This window comes from Calypte anna, chromosome 5A (assembly GCF_003957555.1).
Source record: "Calypte anna isolate BGI_N300 chromosome 5A, bCalAnn1_v1.p, whole genome shotgun sequence".
Taxonomy (NCBI): domain Eukaryota; kingdom Metazoa; phylum Chordata; class Aves; order Apodiformes; family Trochilidae; genus Calypte; species Calypte anna.
The window spans coordinates 15,724,132-15,741,166 of record NC_044251.1 but is presented as its reverse complement, the minus strand read 5'-3'; the positions used below and the strand labels follow the sequence as shown (position 1 = coordinate 15,741,166).

Here is a 17,035-nt window from a genome sequence, read left to right as displayed (position 1 = left end):
ATCAGTTTTCATCTTTTCCAAATATCTAGGAAGACAGGAGAGAAAATTATAAAGCGCTTAAGGTGTACATGTCCTGAAATTTCATACTCTCCATGTCTGCTGATGTTTTTGAATGCAACTTGGTTTTGATCCCTTGGAGAGGTTTTTTTTTTTGTTTGTTTTGATTTGTCAGCTTGGAAGAGGCGACAGGTACAGGTTGTTCTTGTCCTCAGGTAATTGCCACTTCCTTTTAAATTACCTATTGTGTTTTTAGGAAAGACATACAGTAATATTTGTCAGACTATGATCCTTTGTATAAACCCCCACAGCTTAAATTCAGGACCTGTAGATGCTCTGTGACCTAAGAAAACCTACATCCAGTTCCGGTTTTGTAGTTTCTGTAGTACCGGGAGAGATGTTTGCACATATTTAAAATGAAACTAAGTGGCAAACCCTGCAGCACACATTTTACTTTCCTGTAGCATCTCTGAAACATCACGCATGTTGTTTCTGTGTCATCTGAAATAGTACAATCCTTATGTGCAATTTGTATTCTGAGGCAATCATTGCAACCTTTTATCTCCACTTACCTGCCCCAGACCTGTTCAATGGTGTTTTTCATTGATTTTGTGCACTGTAACATCCTTCTGTTCCCAAACTCCCTCCCTTTAGACAAGCCTTGCCAAGCTGGCTTGTTCAGACTTCATCTGTCTGTTGCCAAAACTTTTTCTGAAACAGGGTCCCAAAGATTTTCTGGTTATCCCTGATTTGATAAAAATGGTGTGGAGACAGAGCCAGATGGGATGTATTTACACAGAAACTGGGGGGGAAAAAAAAAAAAAAAGAAAAAAAGACAATATTAAAATGTGGCAGCATGAATCAGAACTGTTCCCTGAAGAGTCTTGTCTTGAATTACAACTTGGCTACTTTGCATCATGCTTTGTCTTCTTTTTTATTCTTTGCTGTAGGCACAACTGAGTTACTGGTTTATCATGTGGGCATTCTAGTAGTGCAAGAGACGTACATGAAAATAATTTATTACTTAAAAATATTATACTTAAAATCAAGCACATAATAGAATGTCAAACTAAACTTAATATTTTAAAGGAACTTGCATCTCTAAGATGCAAGAAAAAAGCTTTCTGCTATATAACCCCTGTTATGCTTGCTGTCAGTAGCAAATCCTTTGAGAGCAAAGGGCTTTTTGTTTTAGGAAATCCTTGAGTCTGAGAAGTCGGTGTCGTCAGGCAGTTAGTGCTGAAACCCAGTAATCTTCTCTTTATTTGCAAAATAAGACCAGTTACAGACAGAGCATTCAGACTACTTTTTGGTGGGATAGATGTCTGAGTGGAGAAAGAGGGTATATAATAATTTCCATCTGTGGATATTTTAATATTAACAGCTTGTACTGAAATCAGTTCTTCGATGTGTTTACACATGTAACACTGAAGTGTTTTTCAGACCATAGCTATCTAAGATGCTTGTAGGATTAAATCATACACTTGACTTAAAGAGAAGAGCGCAAGAAGCCTTGAAAGACAACACAGTTGATTGCATTCTAAGTGTGGTATTTCAGTATATTTAACTGAAGATTTGTTTCCTTGAATTCACTTAATTACAGTCACAAAGTTTAATTTGTATAAGAAAGTCAACATTTGCATTGCATAAAAAGCATAGTAATTCCTGTAGTTACATGGATAACTAGCACCTCATTTGACTTCCTGTGAAGAAAGTGTATATGAACATACTATGGCTTTATCTTCTGCCTTCAATAAAGGAAGGAAATTCATGTTTCAACAAGTATGCTTCAGCACTGAAAATGAAACTTAGTGATGACAGTTTGTTGGATTTTGCTGCATTATTTTTTAATATAAATAACTTTTTTTCAATTGTCCAAGTAAAAAAAAAAAAAAAAGAAAAAGGTCAAGATAACTTATTTCTTTTGTTAAGACAAATAACACTTACATGTTCAAATACCTGTGTAACGTTTCATTGAATATCTCAGAGTGGAGCACAGCAATAATGTCACAATACTTTTTAGATATTGAACCTGCAAAAGATTAATACTTCTTTGTTAACAGTGCTGAAAAATTATCGTTTCTGAATCTGGGATACTATAGGATGTGTAGGCTATTCTCTTCTAAGTTTATAGTTTTTAATATGTTTCCACAAACATATCAAAATTGAAGCACCTCTTATCTGACTCTTCTAGAACATGGAGTTCTTCATAATATTTTTTTCAGAAAGCCTGGGACATTTTTAGTGGTACTGTTAAGACCTTTTAAAAGAAGTAAGGCAAAGAGCAGTCTGTTTTACTTTTAGGCTGTTTGTGGAGCTGGATTGCAGAATTATTCCTTTTCTTCCTTCCCGAGAGGCCAACTCTCTATCCAGTCAGTCAGCTTTTATTGCTGCCCATTAGTCCCTTCAGCATCTCCCTGAAGTTTCTTTGATTTCTGTGCCAGGGAGGGATAAATACGGTGCTAGAAGACAGTCCAATTCACTTAGGTAGTGAGAACAGCTGAATCCATTGACAGGAAATGAGTATTTCAGTTTTTCAATTGTAAATGGATTTGGACAGGTAAAAAGACAGGAGGGGTCTCCTGAGAGATTTTGATCTTTGGGGCAACAGTTACATGGATGACTTTCTCCTTTGTGCAGTGACAGTGTTCTGCAGCAGTGACTTCATACTTTGGGCTAGTGTAGACAAAGTGCTGTGAGTCTGAATAGCTTTTAACCAAGCTCACTGGGCAAACCATGAATAGGTTGAGTATCTTCCAAAAATTTGAAGAAATTTAACGAGGCAAGGTATGAGCTAATACAAGTCATTGCCACATGCTGGGGAAAAGCTTGGCACCTGTTCCTTCTTGAAATTAAAAGCCCACCTTATTTTCAAAATAAGCAAGCAAACACTGGATTCTCTTAGATACTTTACTACTTTAAGGCACAATTAAATTGAAGTCTCTGGATTTGATCAGTGTCACTGGCTTGGTTGGACATCCACACAGTTAAATATCTGCACATGTTTCTTTGTGTTTGTTGTCACCTGGAAAATCATAATCTGAGCTGTTAAAATGTAGATTACCTTGCTAGGATAATTGTTCTAAAGGGCTGTTTAGTGTTCACAGGCTGTTAGTTTCCACGGTGGAATCCAGTTAAGCCATCATTTCCTGGGAAGTTTCCAGATTTGCTGAGTCAGTATTCTGGCTGACTACCAGGAAAAACTAATTTATCTTTCTAACAAACGAGGCACACCAGCCCAAAAAGAAGGTGCTTTGTCAAAGAGATTCTTGCTTTTGCAGTGAAAATAGGGTGGTTCCTGGTTTCCCTTTCTATCAGGAACTTCAAATTGTGGCGTTTGTCTGATGCTGGAAGTTAAATGTGAGGGATATTGACAGGAGTTTTCAAGTTATTGGGAGGAGAAACTAATCATGGGCAGTCATCAGAGAGGTGTGGGGTGATCACTCTGGCTGCTGCTGCCATGAGTTCTCTGCCACCAGCTTCCTTTCCCTTGCTGCCTCTGAGCAGAAGCCAAGGGTTAAATTGCCTCTGGCTGCAAAAGGGAAGAGTTTGTGAGTCAGACTCAGCCTGGGCAGTCAGGAGACCAGATCCAGGGCTGCTGATGTCTTTTCTAGAACATGGGAGAAGGTGCAACCCAGCTTATCCTCTTACTTGACCTGAAGCCACTGTGTTACACAGTATGCTACACTGCTATTGCATAGCAGCTCAGTGCTTGCAGAATGACAAAGGAAAGTTGAAATATTTTTCTGTAAATAGAAAAAATCTGAGAGATATTTTCTACAAACAATTTTTTTAAGTGAGTTTGGGCCTACCTGTTTCCTGTCACTTGTTTTGAGGTAAATATGGTGATATTGTCTCTGCTACTGAGCTTATTGCTCATTCCCAGTATTATTAATTTTAAAAGAAATGCGAGCAACACTCTGAGTATTAATATAATTTTAAAGAAGTAGGGGCCAGTCTTGAACACTGACATTCTGCAGTAGGTATTCCGAAAAGTCAGCTCTTGTTTTTTAACCATTACAGCTTGAACTACAGAGAATGCTTCTAAATTTACTGGCAAAAACAAATAGTTCACAAAAATGTGAAGTGAGACTAGAAGTAAATACTTCAAAAACTGTACTATTGACTTAGAGAAATGTTGAGAAACAATTTTAAAATCTACAGTAAAAAGGCTTTATCCTTATCAAAGGTAACTCAGTAAAGCTCATGGTATAAGAGTTGCAGAATTCCTTTCCAAAAAAGAAATTCAACTTTTTGCCCAGCCTGATGTTCCTCAGAACTAACCAGATATATATACTGTCACATGAAAGTTGAAAAACTTGCCCTCAAACTGAAAAAGCAAAAAATAGAACAAATAATTTGACCCACACTTCATAAGCCTTCTTGGAAATACTAGGCAAGCAATATTGTGAACTAACAAATGTTAAATAAATTTAATCCTCAACTGAGAATGGTTTGGAGTGAGGTATTTTTATATCCGTAAGTGCTTTACAGAACGTGACGGTCTAAAACTTGGGAAGTAAATATGTAATATTAAAGTGTATACTTTTTCCACTATTATTTGTGATGAAGAAACAACAGATGCCTTCTTGTACTAGTTTCAATCTTGTTTCTTTATGGTGACCACATGTACCTGGCTCATGCAACATATTTTGTGTATTTCTCCTTGATTTGACAGGGCTGCATTTACATAGTGGCTAAACATGTGATATTGGTGTCAATTAGCAGGGCAGCTACAATGTTCATCAGATGTGTTGCGTTTGCATCTTTGGAAAGACATTGTTCTGCAATATAACAAAAAAAAATTTGGTCTTCACAGCAAAAAACCTATCTCATCTTTGGAAGGAAAAACTCTTTCCCCTCCTTGCCCCCCTGTGGCAAATACTCCATGAAGGCAAAGCCTGGACCTCCTTAGCTTCTGCCATCAAAATTATTTTCAAATTCCTCTTTACTCCAGGATTCCCAGACAGGAGCATACATAAATATGTTTCTCTATTTTTGTGACCAAGTAATAGTGATCAATCAGCCTTCTCAGATGCAGAATTTCCTACATTACTACTTTGAAACAGTTTTTCAATTTAGGCCAAATCTGAAGTTTCGTCTACTATAACTTTTTGAACAATGTAGGATCACTAGGGAATGACTTTTCTAGTTTTCATTTATGAGATTATTTGCAGATGATGTTTTCTAGTTTTCATTTATGACATTATTTGCAGATGATGCTGGGTTTTAAATGATTGAGCTGTATCTTGTCACTTTTTTCCCCTTTACCATGATAACCATGGGTGGCGTTTTGTTGTTTGCTCAAGGACAATTGTTGGGAGAAAGCAGTTCACTGGGTCAGTTGTTTTCTGCAGTTATTACCGTATGTACATCTAAATGAATTTTGTAGAGAAAATAACATGTTTCTTTCAGAAATTCTTTTGATTTCATACCGTAGTCTACGCATCTCATCTCATACATATTTGTATATATACACATTTAAATACCTGTTGGGTCCTATTGTGCATAATCCAGATGTGGTAAGGCTAGTGATAGCAAAAATTATAAATAAAGGGGATGGAAAATACTAATCTGTTTTCTATCAAAAACCTGCATGCACATGCAATCAGGTAACAATTTTCTTACTGTTTATACAAACAAATACAGCCTTTCAAATTTACCTTTGACAGAAAAAAGAAAATAAGAGCTAAAAATGCATATGTTGTTCTCAAAACACAAAATGCTTTTGTGACTCTTGAGTGAATATTTTCATTTTGATAAAAAAAAAATAATAGTTTTTAAAATTTAAAATGCATTTTAGCTACAATGTGAAACGTATGATAGTAATGTTAGCAAAGATATTGTTTGATTCTGTTTCAGTTTTTCAAAAGCAACCTGAGAGAGGGTATGTTAGGGCCATTAGTGTTCTGAAGCACTTACATTACTTTTCATGAAACATTACTTGCTGTTCTTGAGGTGAGAATATGTGAATGCAATATTCTTTTAAAAATGAATACATCGTGATTATTCCAAATATTCTTTTTGTGTATTTCACAGCAAAAAACACAATCAGAATCATTCACTGGACGAGAGAAGAGATCAAATTCACAGTCCTACATTGGACGACCCATTCAGCTAGACAAGATCTTGCTGTCCAAGGTTAAAGTGCCTCACACTTTTGTCATCCACTCTTACACGCGGCCAACAGTTTGCCAGTACTGTAAGAAGCTTCTCAAAGGGCTTTTTAGGCAGGGTTTGCAGTGCAAAGGTAAGTAAACGCCCTTTAGGAACATAAAAGCTAAGCATAATGAAATCAGTAAATTAGCATTTAAGTAGTTACTGTGTAGCTTTGCTCATGATTTCTTCACTAAACTGTCTAGGTGTGGGAACATGAACAATTACATTTGAATTAAGCTGGAGTCACAGTTACAGTAATTGCTGTTCTGCAGGAGCTGGCTGCACCGCTGAGGGCTCGTACCCTGGGGTGTGCTTGCAGTAGCTCACATCCTTTTCATTCAGGTGTAAATTGCCTTGTATTTGGCACTAGGTGAGCATGCGCTCACAAGCAGTTACAGCAGGATGCTGAGCACAAAGGACTGTGTTCTTCTCTCCATTGTTTTCAATCTACAAAGTCTTATTCTTGCACTGAAAAATGTGCCTTAGTTTCAACAGTTCAGGGTTTTGGGGGAGTTGTAATGGAAGTAAGATGAGCTTATATGAGAATTTAAACCCGCATTTTTTCAGTGTGACTAATGTGCTCTCAACTCTCCTGGTGTTGTACCTTAGCAGGTGCCAAAATGAATCAAGCCCCTTGGACTGTAGCCTAGATTACTGACTCATGTTAGCCAGGTAGTGTTCATACATACAAAGCACTGTGCATGTTGTGATGTCAGATAACATTGGCAAACAGATCCTTAAAGTCTCTTTCCTGCTATTAAAATTAATGGTAACTATCATAGAATTAGTCAGTATACTTTGCGTTGCTTCTTTGAGCTAACATCCTGCAAAATTACAGTTGCATTAATTTACAATGTAATTCTGATGTGATTTTAACTACAGTCTCTATGAGGGTATCACCTGTTTCAATTCATTTTGAATCCCAATGACATAAGCAAATATTAACCTGATTTTTAAAAAAATATTTACCTACACTTTGGCACTATTGTACCTCAGTTGGTTTTTGGATCAATCTGAAGTTGAATAATTACAAGACATCCTTAGTGTGTTTCTTCCTTCCTGACTCTTTGCTATTCCAGGTGTGCTAGTAGGTTACAGCTCTTAGTTTACATAAAATGTGTTTCATAAGCCAAAAGAAAACAGTTAAGATGACATCTAATAAGGTGATACTTACACATAGGAAAAAAGTAAAGGTAGAGTGAAAGAAAAATATCAAGAAAACAAGGAAGGTATTGAAGGAGCCCTCCACTGAAAGCTGTCTAGAAGTTGCTTTGAGTTTCAAACCTAAATATTTTCTCTTATAGTTGTGGGCTTGGGTTCTGCTGTTTCAATTTTCAGTCTTAAGCATTGGATTTGTAGTCAGTGATTTAAGCTGCAGTGGATATACTATAGCCCAGTATGATTCTTTCACTGGAAAAGCAGCTCTGGCTTTGCAGCCAAGCACGCAGGTCTCCCAGTCATTCCCAGAGATGAGGTGATAGCGTGCTGTGGCTGCAGCTGGTGCCTTGGTAATGCTTTCCTTCCCCCTCAGGGATACACACTTCTAGCATCTTCATCCTGTCTCTTCCACTAGCAAGTGGCCTGCAGCCAAGCTAGGAATTTTCCATGGATACATTAAATTATACTTGTGAAATGATAGGGCTCAACATTTATAGGCTGGGTACCAGGAAAAAAAAATTTACTGTATCTCATTTTTTCTTAAAAGACTGTAGGTTCAACTGTCATAAACGCTGTGCTCCTAAAGTGCCAAATAACTGCCTGGGGGAAGTTGCCATTAATGGAGGTAAGTTTCCTTAATGTTTCTTTCATTGCTTAAACCACCAGTTAAATAAAAGCAAAGTGTAAAATTGTGGTATGTACAAAGACATGTTTTTCCATTGCTTAGGAGGGGCCTTTCCTCCATGACATTTTTGTTGTACAACAAAGATGTAGTGTGGGACCCTATGCATGGTTCATACATCCTCAGCTCAGAGCACATCTTCCACATAGGTGGCACCGAGAGGCATGCTTCACTCTGCCACAGGTGGTGGAAGCAGCAAAACATCCAGGTGATCATGGCCTGCTGAATGCAGAATGCCAGCGGAAAGCAAAAAGCTACAGGCATGAGAAGTTGTCATTCACCTGTCAGAAACAAATATAAAATTGCTCTTTTAATCTGAAGGGGATATAAAGTTTGTTTTAGGATAATCATCCTGAGAAGGAAAAATATACCTGGAGGTACTGGGAATGACCCTCAGGAAAAAATTCTGTCACTTACTCTTTGTGTAAAACAAATGGTATCAGTTGCCAGGAATAAAAGCATGAGGATCTGCTGTTCCTATGAATGTGCTGTTGGTTTTGTGTCAAGTAGAGGGATGTATGGGTAGGCTTGACAGACAGTACTGGAGAAAAAAAGAGTGGTTGTAGATGAGTTGTTGATTGCCTTGAAAATGTCACTTTTGTTTGTGAAAAGGGAATGAGAAGTGTGGGAAAGTGTTCAGTTTCTAACACATATTACCATCTGAAGTTGTCAGCCCAAACTGCTTGTGAGGTTAATAAAGTATTGCCTTATAAGGTATCTTTTTTCCAGACTAAAAATTGGTGATCTACTTTCTTGAAGAGATAACAAGAATTTCCAAAATGAGCAACACTTTTAATAGCATTTCTCATATAAGTGTGACCACATTACTACAAAGTTTTTCTGTTTAATGGCAATTAGTGTAGGCACATTTATTTCAGATGCTGAGTATCTAACTTGGAATGTGGTAAGGTGCATGATTTTTCAAAGGTTGCTATTTCACTCCTACTGCATGTTCCTCTTGGAAGCATGTCAAACTGGACTTTTGAGTCAATACTTCTGTTTTTTAATCTTTACATCACTTGTAACTCACTTGAATAATAACCATCCTGTAATGTAACTATTTATTCAGGAGTGCAAGTAACAAAGCTTATGAAAGTTATTGGATAGATTTTCAAATCCAGGAGATAAACATACCCCATAATGATATATTACTTCCAATGATAGCAGTATAAAGTTTTCCCTGAAGTTTGCAGACAGAAGAAGTAGCTAAATCTGCTTATAAATTATAAAACTTTTCCTACTTGTGCAATTTTAGAGAGTAGTGCAAAATGGGATTGTTCAAAAGTGCTGAGAGGACAAGAAGGCAAGCCTTGTTTCTGAACAGCTGGCTAAATGAACAAAATTTAAATTTGTTTCTGAATTACTCCTTCAAGTTCCCTCTTTCTATCTGAGGCAGCTGTATTGTATCCCTCTAACACAGCCTCTCTGCCCTCTCCCCATCCTTGCCTCACAAGCAATGCCCTACTTTTGTTGATTTGCTTCCTACACATAAATCTAATGCCTGATTGATGGGGAGTGTTGGTTTCTATGAGGAAGAGCTGAGCGAAGAGGTCTTGGGCAAAGCTTGGGCAGGGTGAGAACACCTGCTCCAAGTTTACTCCAAGTGCACTCCTTGAATTTCTACATCTTAAAATTTATAGAATTTATCTTTTCCCCACAAAATAATATCCATAGTATGGTACTCATGGGATCATAGTAGAACTCTTAATTTTGTGTCCTAAACGGCTGATACAGGATTATCAAAGACATTTTCAACCTGGTATCTGATTTCTATTTTTATAGCAAGTTGGTTCACATTATTTTTGAACTTAAGAAATAAATACAGTATCTGACTTAAGAAATAAATACAGTTATCTGTCACTCTGTCCATCTGCTGTGTGAAGCATCTTTCTCAAAATAGTATGTTAAGGAAGAGCTGAAGCAATAAAATTCCAAATATAGTCTCATTAATAAACACATTTAAGCACTAAATGTGGGAGGTTATTTTTAACTGACTGTGGCTTTATTAAAAACAGATTAAGAAAGTGTTGGAGGAATAGTAAAGAGTGAACCTTGCACTGTAAAGTGTCATTCATGACTGGATGACTGTTTCTGCCAGAGATGAAGTATAATGTGTCTCTTAATCACACATCAGTAACTTATATCCAAACAGTCTAAAACTGCTGTACATGGAAACAAAACTTTCAGCTGTAGACATCCAATTTGAGTAAAATACTATCAATTCAAAACACTTTTCTGCTGGTCAGTTAATTGGGCAAAAGTTTTTAGACGAAAATCTTTGGTGTAATCTATTTTACAATCTGATTTTATATTACTTCATCTTGAAATTGGAAAGAAAACGCAATTTGAGTGTAAGCTGGAAGATACGGTTGATACTGTTCCACAGTCAAATAAATTTAATCCTAAGTCTTTGTATTTTTTTCTATGCTATCATGCATTACACTTTTTTATATTTGTTTAATATTTCTTTTAAAAAGGGAGGGGGTCTTATTTCAAAAGTATGGATTACTGTGCCATAATGTGCAGCTTTTACAGAGAACATGAGTGCAAATTAAATACCATTATGCTCTCCAAATATAATTTACATTAAAGTAATTGTGTTGAGAGTTATTTCAGTTCATCGTCATGTCATCATCAAATAAAATTACTAGTTTTGATATTACTGCTCATCCTGCATCGGTTTGCACCTGTAAACTGTCAGCAACCATCAAGATAGTGCACAACATTCAAGCTGTATAGAAAATCTTCCAGAAATAAGGCTCTTAATTGTAGAATTTTTGCCAGAAGTCCATGGATAAGGAATTCTGCCTTGACTTTGACATTTTTAATAGGAAATTAAATCTCTGAAAGTAATTTGTTTTAATGCCTTTAGAGTTTTCTGGAGTGATTTTCTCAATGACTGGTTAGAGACCATGCTTCACCAGTACACACTGAGAAGAGATGGGCCCCAAGAGAAGCTGAGTTTTTCTGAAGCTCAAAATGTGTCAGGTTGTTTTGATTGGAGTGTTGTATGTTTTCAGATAACAACTTCAGAATTATATTCCAGATCTCCTTAGTCCTGGGGCTGAGTCTGATGTGGTCATGGAAGAAGGAAGTGATGACAATGACAGTGAAAGAAACAGTGGTTTTATAGATGACATGGAAGAATCTATATCTCATGACTCTGAGATGTCAATGACAGGATGCCATAGTGACAATGGGGAAATGCAGGATGCTGATCCAGATCATGATGAATCTAACAGGATGATCAGGTGAGCTGGGGCGGGCACCTTCCATCTCCTTCTGTATTTGTGTGCCATGTCTGAGTACTCGAGGGGGAGTCTACAGGGCCTCTGTTCTCCCTCCTTGAGAATGAAGTGATATGGAGTCATTCTGAAAATGCTGTGAGATTGCCTAACTGAATATATACATTTGGGATGAAAGGGAAACTTAAAAATTCTTGTCATGTTGAAGTAGCAATTGAAAACTGATGCTCAAGCAAACAGTTCTATTCTTTCATGGGAGTTACCTTCAGAAACTTCATTTGTGCATGAGCCAATAGAAAACTGTTTTTTAAGTGTTGGTTTCCCCAAGCATTTTTTCCCTGACTAAAAGTGCAATTAAAAAAATAGTGTAAGCTGCTGTGCTGCTGTGTTATAATCAGCTCTAGATTGTTTGCCTTTTTAGGTAACTTTAGAAAGAAGGAAAGTTTGACAAACTTGAATTAGTAGTTTCAAGCTAGTTACAAAACACTGGTTTGAAATGACTAATGAGGAAGGAAAATAGGGATTGAGTTGTGCAACTTGCCTTAAAAAATGTCTGAAGAGAAGAAAGTGTTATTCACTGGAATTGTGCAGACTAATAGGGAAAAAAAGTAGGTATTACTTATTGTCAAGGAATCTAAAATGAATCAAGGTCCTTTCAGCTGTAGTTTCCTTGATGCAAGATATCTCTACCTTGAAGAATGATAGAATAATTCTCTTTCACAGGTCCCAATTTCATTTACAGTTTCCTCTTTCATTTTGCTAACTAGGAGTCTGTTTTGTTAAAACATCTCACTTAAGTCTCTGTTACTAATGTCTGCTTTTCTGCTGATGGAAAGCAGTACGTTGCAACACTGCAGTTCTCCCTCCTGCAGCAGTTTTTTCTACTGTCATGTTCACCTGCATAGACACTGTATACAGGCACCTTTTATTATTGGAATATAAACCTTTGCTAATGTCACATAATGCATAACATTTTTGAATGTCCCATTCAAATTAAATATAAAAAAATACAAATAACAAATTATAACTAATTAAAACATTAATAACCAAGGTACATGTTTTCCTTAGTTGAGGGGTATTCCTGTATTCCCAGTCATACCTATATAACGGTTGCAATAATACGTTTGTAAGGGTCGTCTCCATGTCCATGGATTATTTTTAATCCATTTGCTCTGTTAAAAGCAAATGAAGTAAATAGCTTGTGAGCACAGACAAGAATAATCATATAGGACTGCAGATTATTTGATCATTTTTAGTCAAAAGAGAGAAGTGAACTGTACGTTGCAATCTCCATGAAACTTAATGACAGCTCACCTTTTGCATTTTGATAGAAAATTGAGAATTCACAATGTTTTCTTTCCTGGGTGCATATCAGTGAAGCAGTACCATCTGCAGCCACCCACAGTCAGAACAACTGTGGCAATTTCTGGAATTCTTTTCCTGGGTGTTTTTTGCCCTTTTGTTGGAGTTGTTGCACCAATAGCATTGCCATCAGGGGAGAACACCTGAGCTCTCTGTGCTGTGTTTTCATGTACAATGCAATGTCCCTGTTTAAAGTTTTGCCAGAAGTAACCAAGCATTTAGGTTTAGGATTGAGCAGATTATAAATTGTTATTACATTATGAAGAATCTGATCTGGGAATTAAGTCCAACAGCAAAGAAAGTGAGAAGATGGGCTTGGCTCCTTAAACCTCTACAGTGAGATATTCCAGATGTTATCTGAGGTGCTGTCTGTCAGGCACAGTGTCAAGTTCCCATGCCTTCCTGACTTGCTGTGTCTTGGTCAAGTCATGGAAAGTTTCAGCTTGTGGTACCTTAACAGCCCAAGGCAATGGCATCATGTTGCTTCAGGCCTTTGAGGAGAAACTGTATTAGCTAAACCTCTTTGAGAAATTCCAGGAGATTCTCTGCTCTGCCCTGTCAGGATACACACAGCTGGCCAGCTGCCACACTCTACTACGCAAGCCATCAGAACTCGACTGTGTGTTTGAATGCAAGAAGGATCACAGGACAGTAATCTGATGGACAGTATTTATTCAGGTTATAATAATGCATAGCACAGGTTGTGTTGAAGCCCTCATCATTTGCCCATCTTCTTAGCTCATCTTCAGGACTATTTTGGGATAGAGTGTCTGTCTGTGTGTGTGTAAGCCTTCAGAAGGTCTCTGACATTCTCCTGTTGTAGCATTACTGTTTTTTTTCTTTGTAATTCCAAGATACTTGGAGTGACAGAACAAAATAGTTTCTAGTCCAGGTCTGATAGTGACAATAAATATAAATGTGTACATTTGAGATATATATACATATATAATCTGATTTTAAAGTTTAGCTTTTTTTTTTCTGTTTGTCCAAAGTTATCTTAATTTTAAAAGTCTTTATTGGTTTATTCTTAAGCCCTTCAACCAGCAACAATATTCCATTAATGAGAGTGGTGCAATCTGTGAAGCACACAAAAAGGAGAAGTAGCACAGTAATGAAGGAGGGTTGGATGGTTCACTATACAAGCAAGGACACACTGGTAAGAAATGTAAAGGAAGACCTATCTTGCTGAAATCCTAACAATATTTGAGAATTTACAGGCCCTCATGTAAGGCATTTTTTGCAGTATTTTTGATTCCTAAAGCCCTGACTCTTGTCATAACTGAGGACTGGCACTGTGTGTAACAAAACAGGAGACAGCTGGAACAGACAGAAAATGTCAGAATGTGCCAGTTGCATTGTCATAGGCATCCAGACTTGAAGACATCTGGAAGAAGTTAAAAATAGTATTAGCACCTTAAGTATTCTGAAAAGTAGCATTACCTTCCAACTGCAGTCTCCTAAATGTCTTATGCCAGGTGAATTGAGAGTTTTATTCAATAGATGTAGAATAGGAAAGTTATTTTCATTCTGACCTGCTGAAACAGGAATATAGACTTCAATATATGGGTTTTGAAAGTGAATTGGGGTGTTATAAATGATACAAAAAGAAAGTACATTGGTCACAAACTGTGCTGAAGGTAATGCAGAGTGTGCAGAATGTAAAGGCATATTTTATCTTTTTAAAACTTGGAAGAATTTGAATGGAGATAAGTTATTACCAAAATAACAGAGGGTGGCCCTATAAATCCTAAACTTAAAGTCCTCATAAAAAAATGTAATAGGAAATAATTCACAGTGCATCTCCTCAAACTTAAGTAAAATGTTTGGGAGTAATTATCTAGAGAAATGAACATCTCATTGATGTCCTTGGAAAGTATTAGAAAGATTTTTCACTTGTTTTTCATTGCAGAGGAAACGACACTACTGGAGACTGGACAGCAAATGCATTACACTTTTTCAAAATGATACTGGAAGCAAATATTACAAAGTAAGGAATCCTTTTCAATTTGTTTTTATACCAGCAGAATATAATTACTGAATTTTCCTGGATTAATAGATACTTACTAAAAGTACACTAGTAGTATATCTGACATGTTTATTTTCATCATTTAAGCTGCATATGTGTGTTTTGCCTTTCACAAGCAAGTCTCAGGTAGAAGGGCGTTTACTATCAAGGACCTGTAAAATGCATGCTGCAGATATGGAAGGTTTTTGTAAAGGGGCATTTCAGTATCAGTGACAAATTCTGGCACAAAACTCATCTGACATTCTGTCATTCATAATACAGATTCTTTCCAAACAATAAGGATCCTTTCCAAGCAATTACTGTTTTAATTCTGTCCTTTGGACACTGTTTTACTTGGATTGTAGATTGTTTTAATGCTCATGTCCTTTTACCTGAGGCATTTAAGCCCCTTAGGCATTGCCCTAATAAGGTTTAATAATGAAAAGTAATTTCCTCTCAGGGAAATAATGTTTGTGAAATGTACCCTAAGTGTTATTTCAGATAAAACTATAATAAAGTTGCAGCTATGTGAAAGGTGGATTTATTAATGTTGAATAAATTTATACTTCAAATACCTTATTGCAAATAAATTTTATGAAATAGCGGACAGGGTTTAACTTTCATGGGGAGCTGGAATAGGATGGTCCTGCTCTTTTCTGATGGCACCTCACTCTTGTCTTTGATAAATTTAGTTAAATAAAGTTCTACTTGGTCTTGAAAAGAAACATTTAGTATTTTACTATCAACAATCCTCTGTGTCACGGAGTTTCAGGTTACAAGAGCCTTCTGGTTTGTACAAGAAGTATGTAGTTGAAAGCAACAGCTAATATAATATATTCACTAAAGTTCATAAAGTTCATGCTGCATTTTTTTTGTGTTGGTAATATTTACACAGAAAATAAAACACTTTTTCACTGTAGGAAATCCCATTGTCTGAGATTTTGTCTCTGGAGCCTGCAAAAACCTTCAATTTACTGCCTCCAGGAGCCAGTCCTCATTGTTTTGAAATAAGCACAGCAAATATAGTCTATTATGTTGGAGAAAACATAGAAAACCTCTCAAGTCTTCCACTGAATAGCAGTGTTATCACCAGTGGTATTGGCATTGACGTGGCACGAATGTGGGAGATGGCAATACAGCATGCCCTAATGCCTGTCATCCCCAAAGGAGCATCAACTGGGTCAGGACCCAGCCTACACAGTAAGTTTATTCATTTCCTTCATTTCAGATAAGTGAGAGTCATATCACAAATGACATTCCATATTCTTCTGCACATGCTGAACGGAAGTATTGCACAGCTAGTCAAGGCTGTTATGTCATGGTTTATCACCTGTCTGCATATTATTTTAAACTCCACAGTTCCTCATCCATGTGTATAATAGGACATCTGTGTTAATATAAAAGATGCAGATTTGTTAGCGAGCAAATAGTTGTTCTGTTTGTAGGGCATCTCATCTACATTTGTATTTCTGTCAGGAGTAATAGCTTTCTTGTGCAGAGGCATGAAGTTTTCTGAGCTCGACTTGGGAACTTAGAGATTTTTCTCATCGTGACTGTAATTTACATTTCTAGCTATCCTCAGAAGTGGCTCTGAACTCTTTAGGTCACTGCAGCACAGATGATCTGCTCCCTTTCATCACATTTGGTTGTACAGCTGTCACAAGCCTTGTCCTGTGCTAAGATGAAATGAGCTCAAGTGTGAAGAGCATCTGTTCTAAGCACAACAAAGCATGGATGTTACACAGGACCAAAAGACTGAATATATCTTTCCCTATAATTTACGCACCTTTGGGTAATTCTGTAGCAAAGATGGCAGTTTATGTAAACCAAACATGAAATTCAGTTACATCTAGTTCAGGTATTGATAACAAATTAGCACAGAGCAAACAATTTCCCACTACTAGGCCTGTACTTCTGTGGCTGCTCTGCTACTGTAGTCAGTCTGGTTAGTGTAAAGCAAAGTTGGATATGTCTGCACAATTTGGATTAAGCCTTTGGTTGCAATATAAACTCGCTTTAGCACTTGACATCTGGATGCTATTAATGCAGTGCCAAATGCTAATGAGAGAGCAAGCCCCTGAGAAACCAAGTGATACAACAGGCTGTGGCATTACATCTCCAGGCACAACAGCTCACATATCAGATTAGATCAGCTTTGTCTTTGCTTCTTGACTGGGTTCCTGCATAAAATAGTGTCAAATTCTGGATGTCATTTCAATCAGGCTTGTTGCCTAGTGCCCCTGCTTTGAGCTCAGCATAGCTGTCTTCTCTCTTGGGAAGTCTGAAAATTTTCTTTTCAAGTTAGTAATTGTCTTTGGGTATTTTGTGCGCCAAGTATGGTCATCTGAGAACTTCAAAACAAACTCCTGTGGGGACTGAGAATGATGGCAACTTGTATTCTGCTCAAAATCTTTGTCCATGGTTTTT

General features: G+C 37.0%; 1 protein-coding gene across 1 annotated transcript in view; it reads left to right on the top strand.

The window, feature by feature from the left end:
• Window positions 1–17,035, top strand: part of PRKD1 (protein kinase D1) — a 125,295-nt gene that overhangs the window by 87,831 nt on the left and 20,429 nt on the right. Inside the window, exons 5-10 of the mRNA XM_030452553.1 lie at window positions 6,037–6,247; window positions 7,862–7,939; window positions 11,043–11,247; window positions 13,636–13,759; window positions 14,513–14,590; window positions 15,529–15,808. Of these exons, the coding sequence (XP_030308413.1) occupies window positions 6,037–6,247; window positions 7,862–7,939; window positions 11,043–11,247; window positions 13,636–13,759; window positions 14,513–14,590; window positions 15,529–15,808 (976 nt within the window). The remainder of the gene's footprint in view (window positions 1–6,036; window positions 6,248–7,861; window positions 7,940–11,042; window positions 11,248–13,635; window positions 13,760–14,512; window positions 14,591–15,528; window positions 15,809–17,035) is intronic.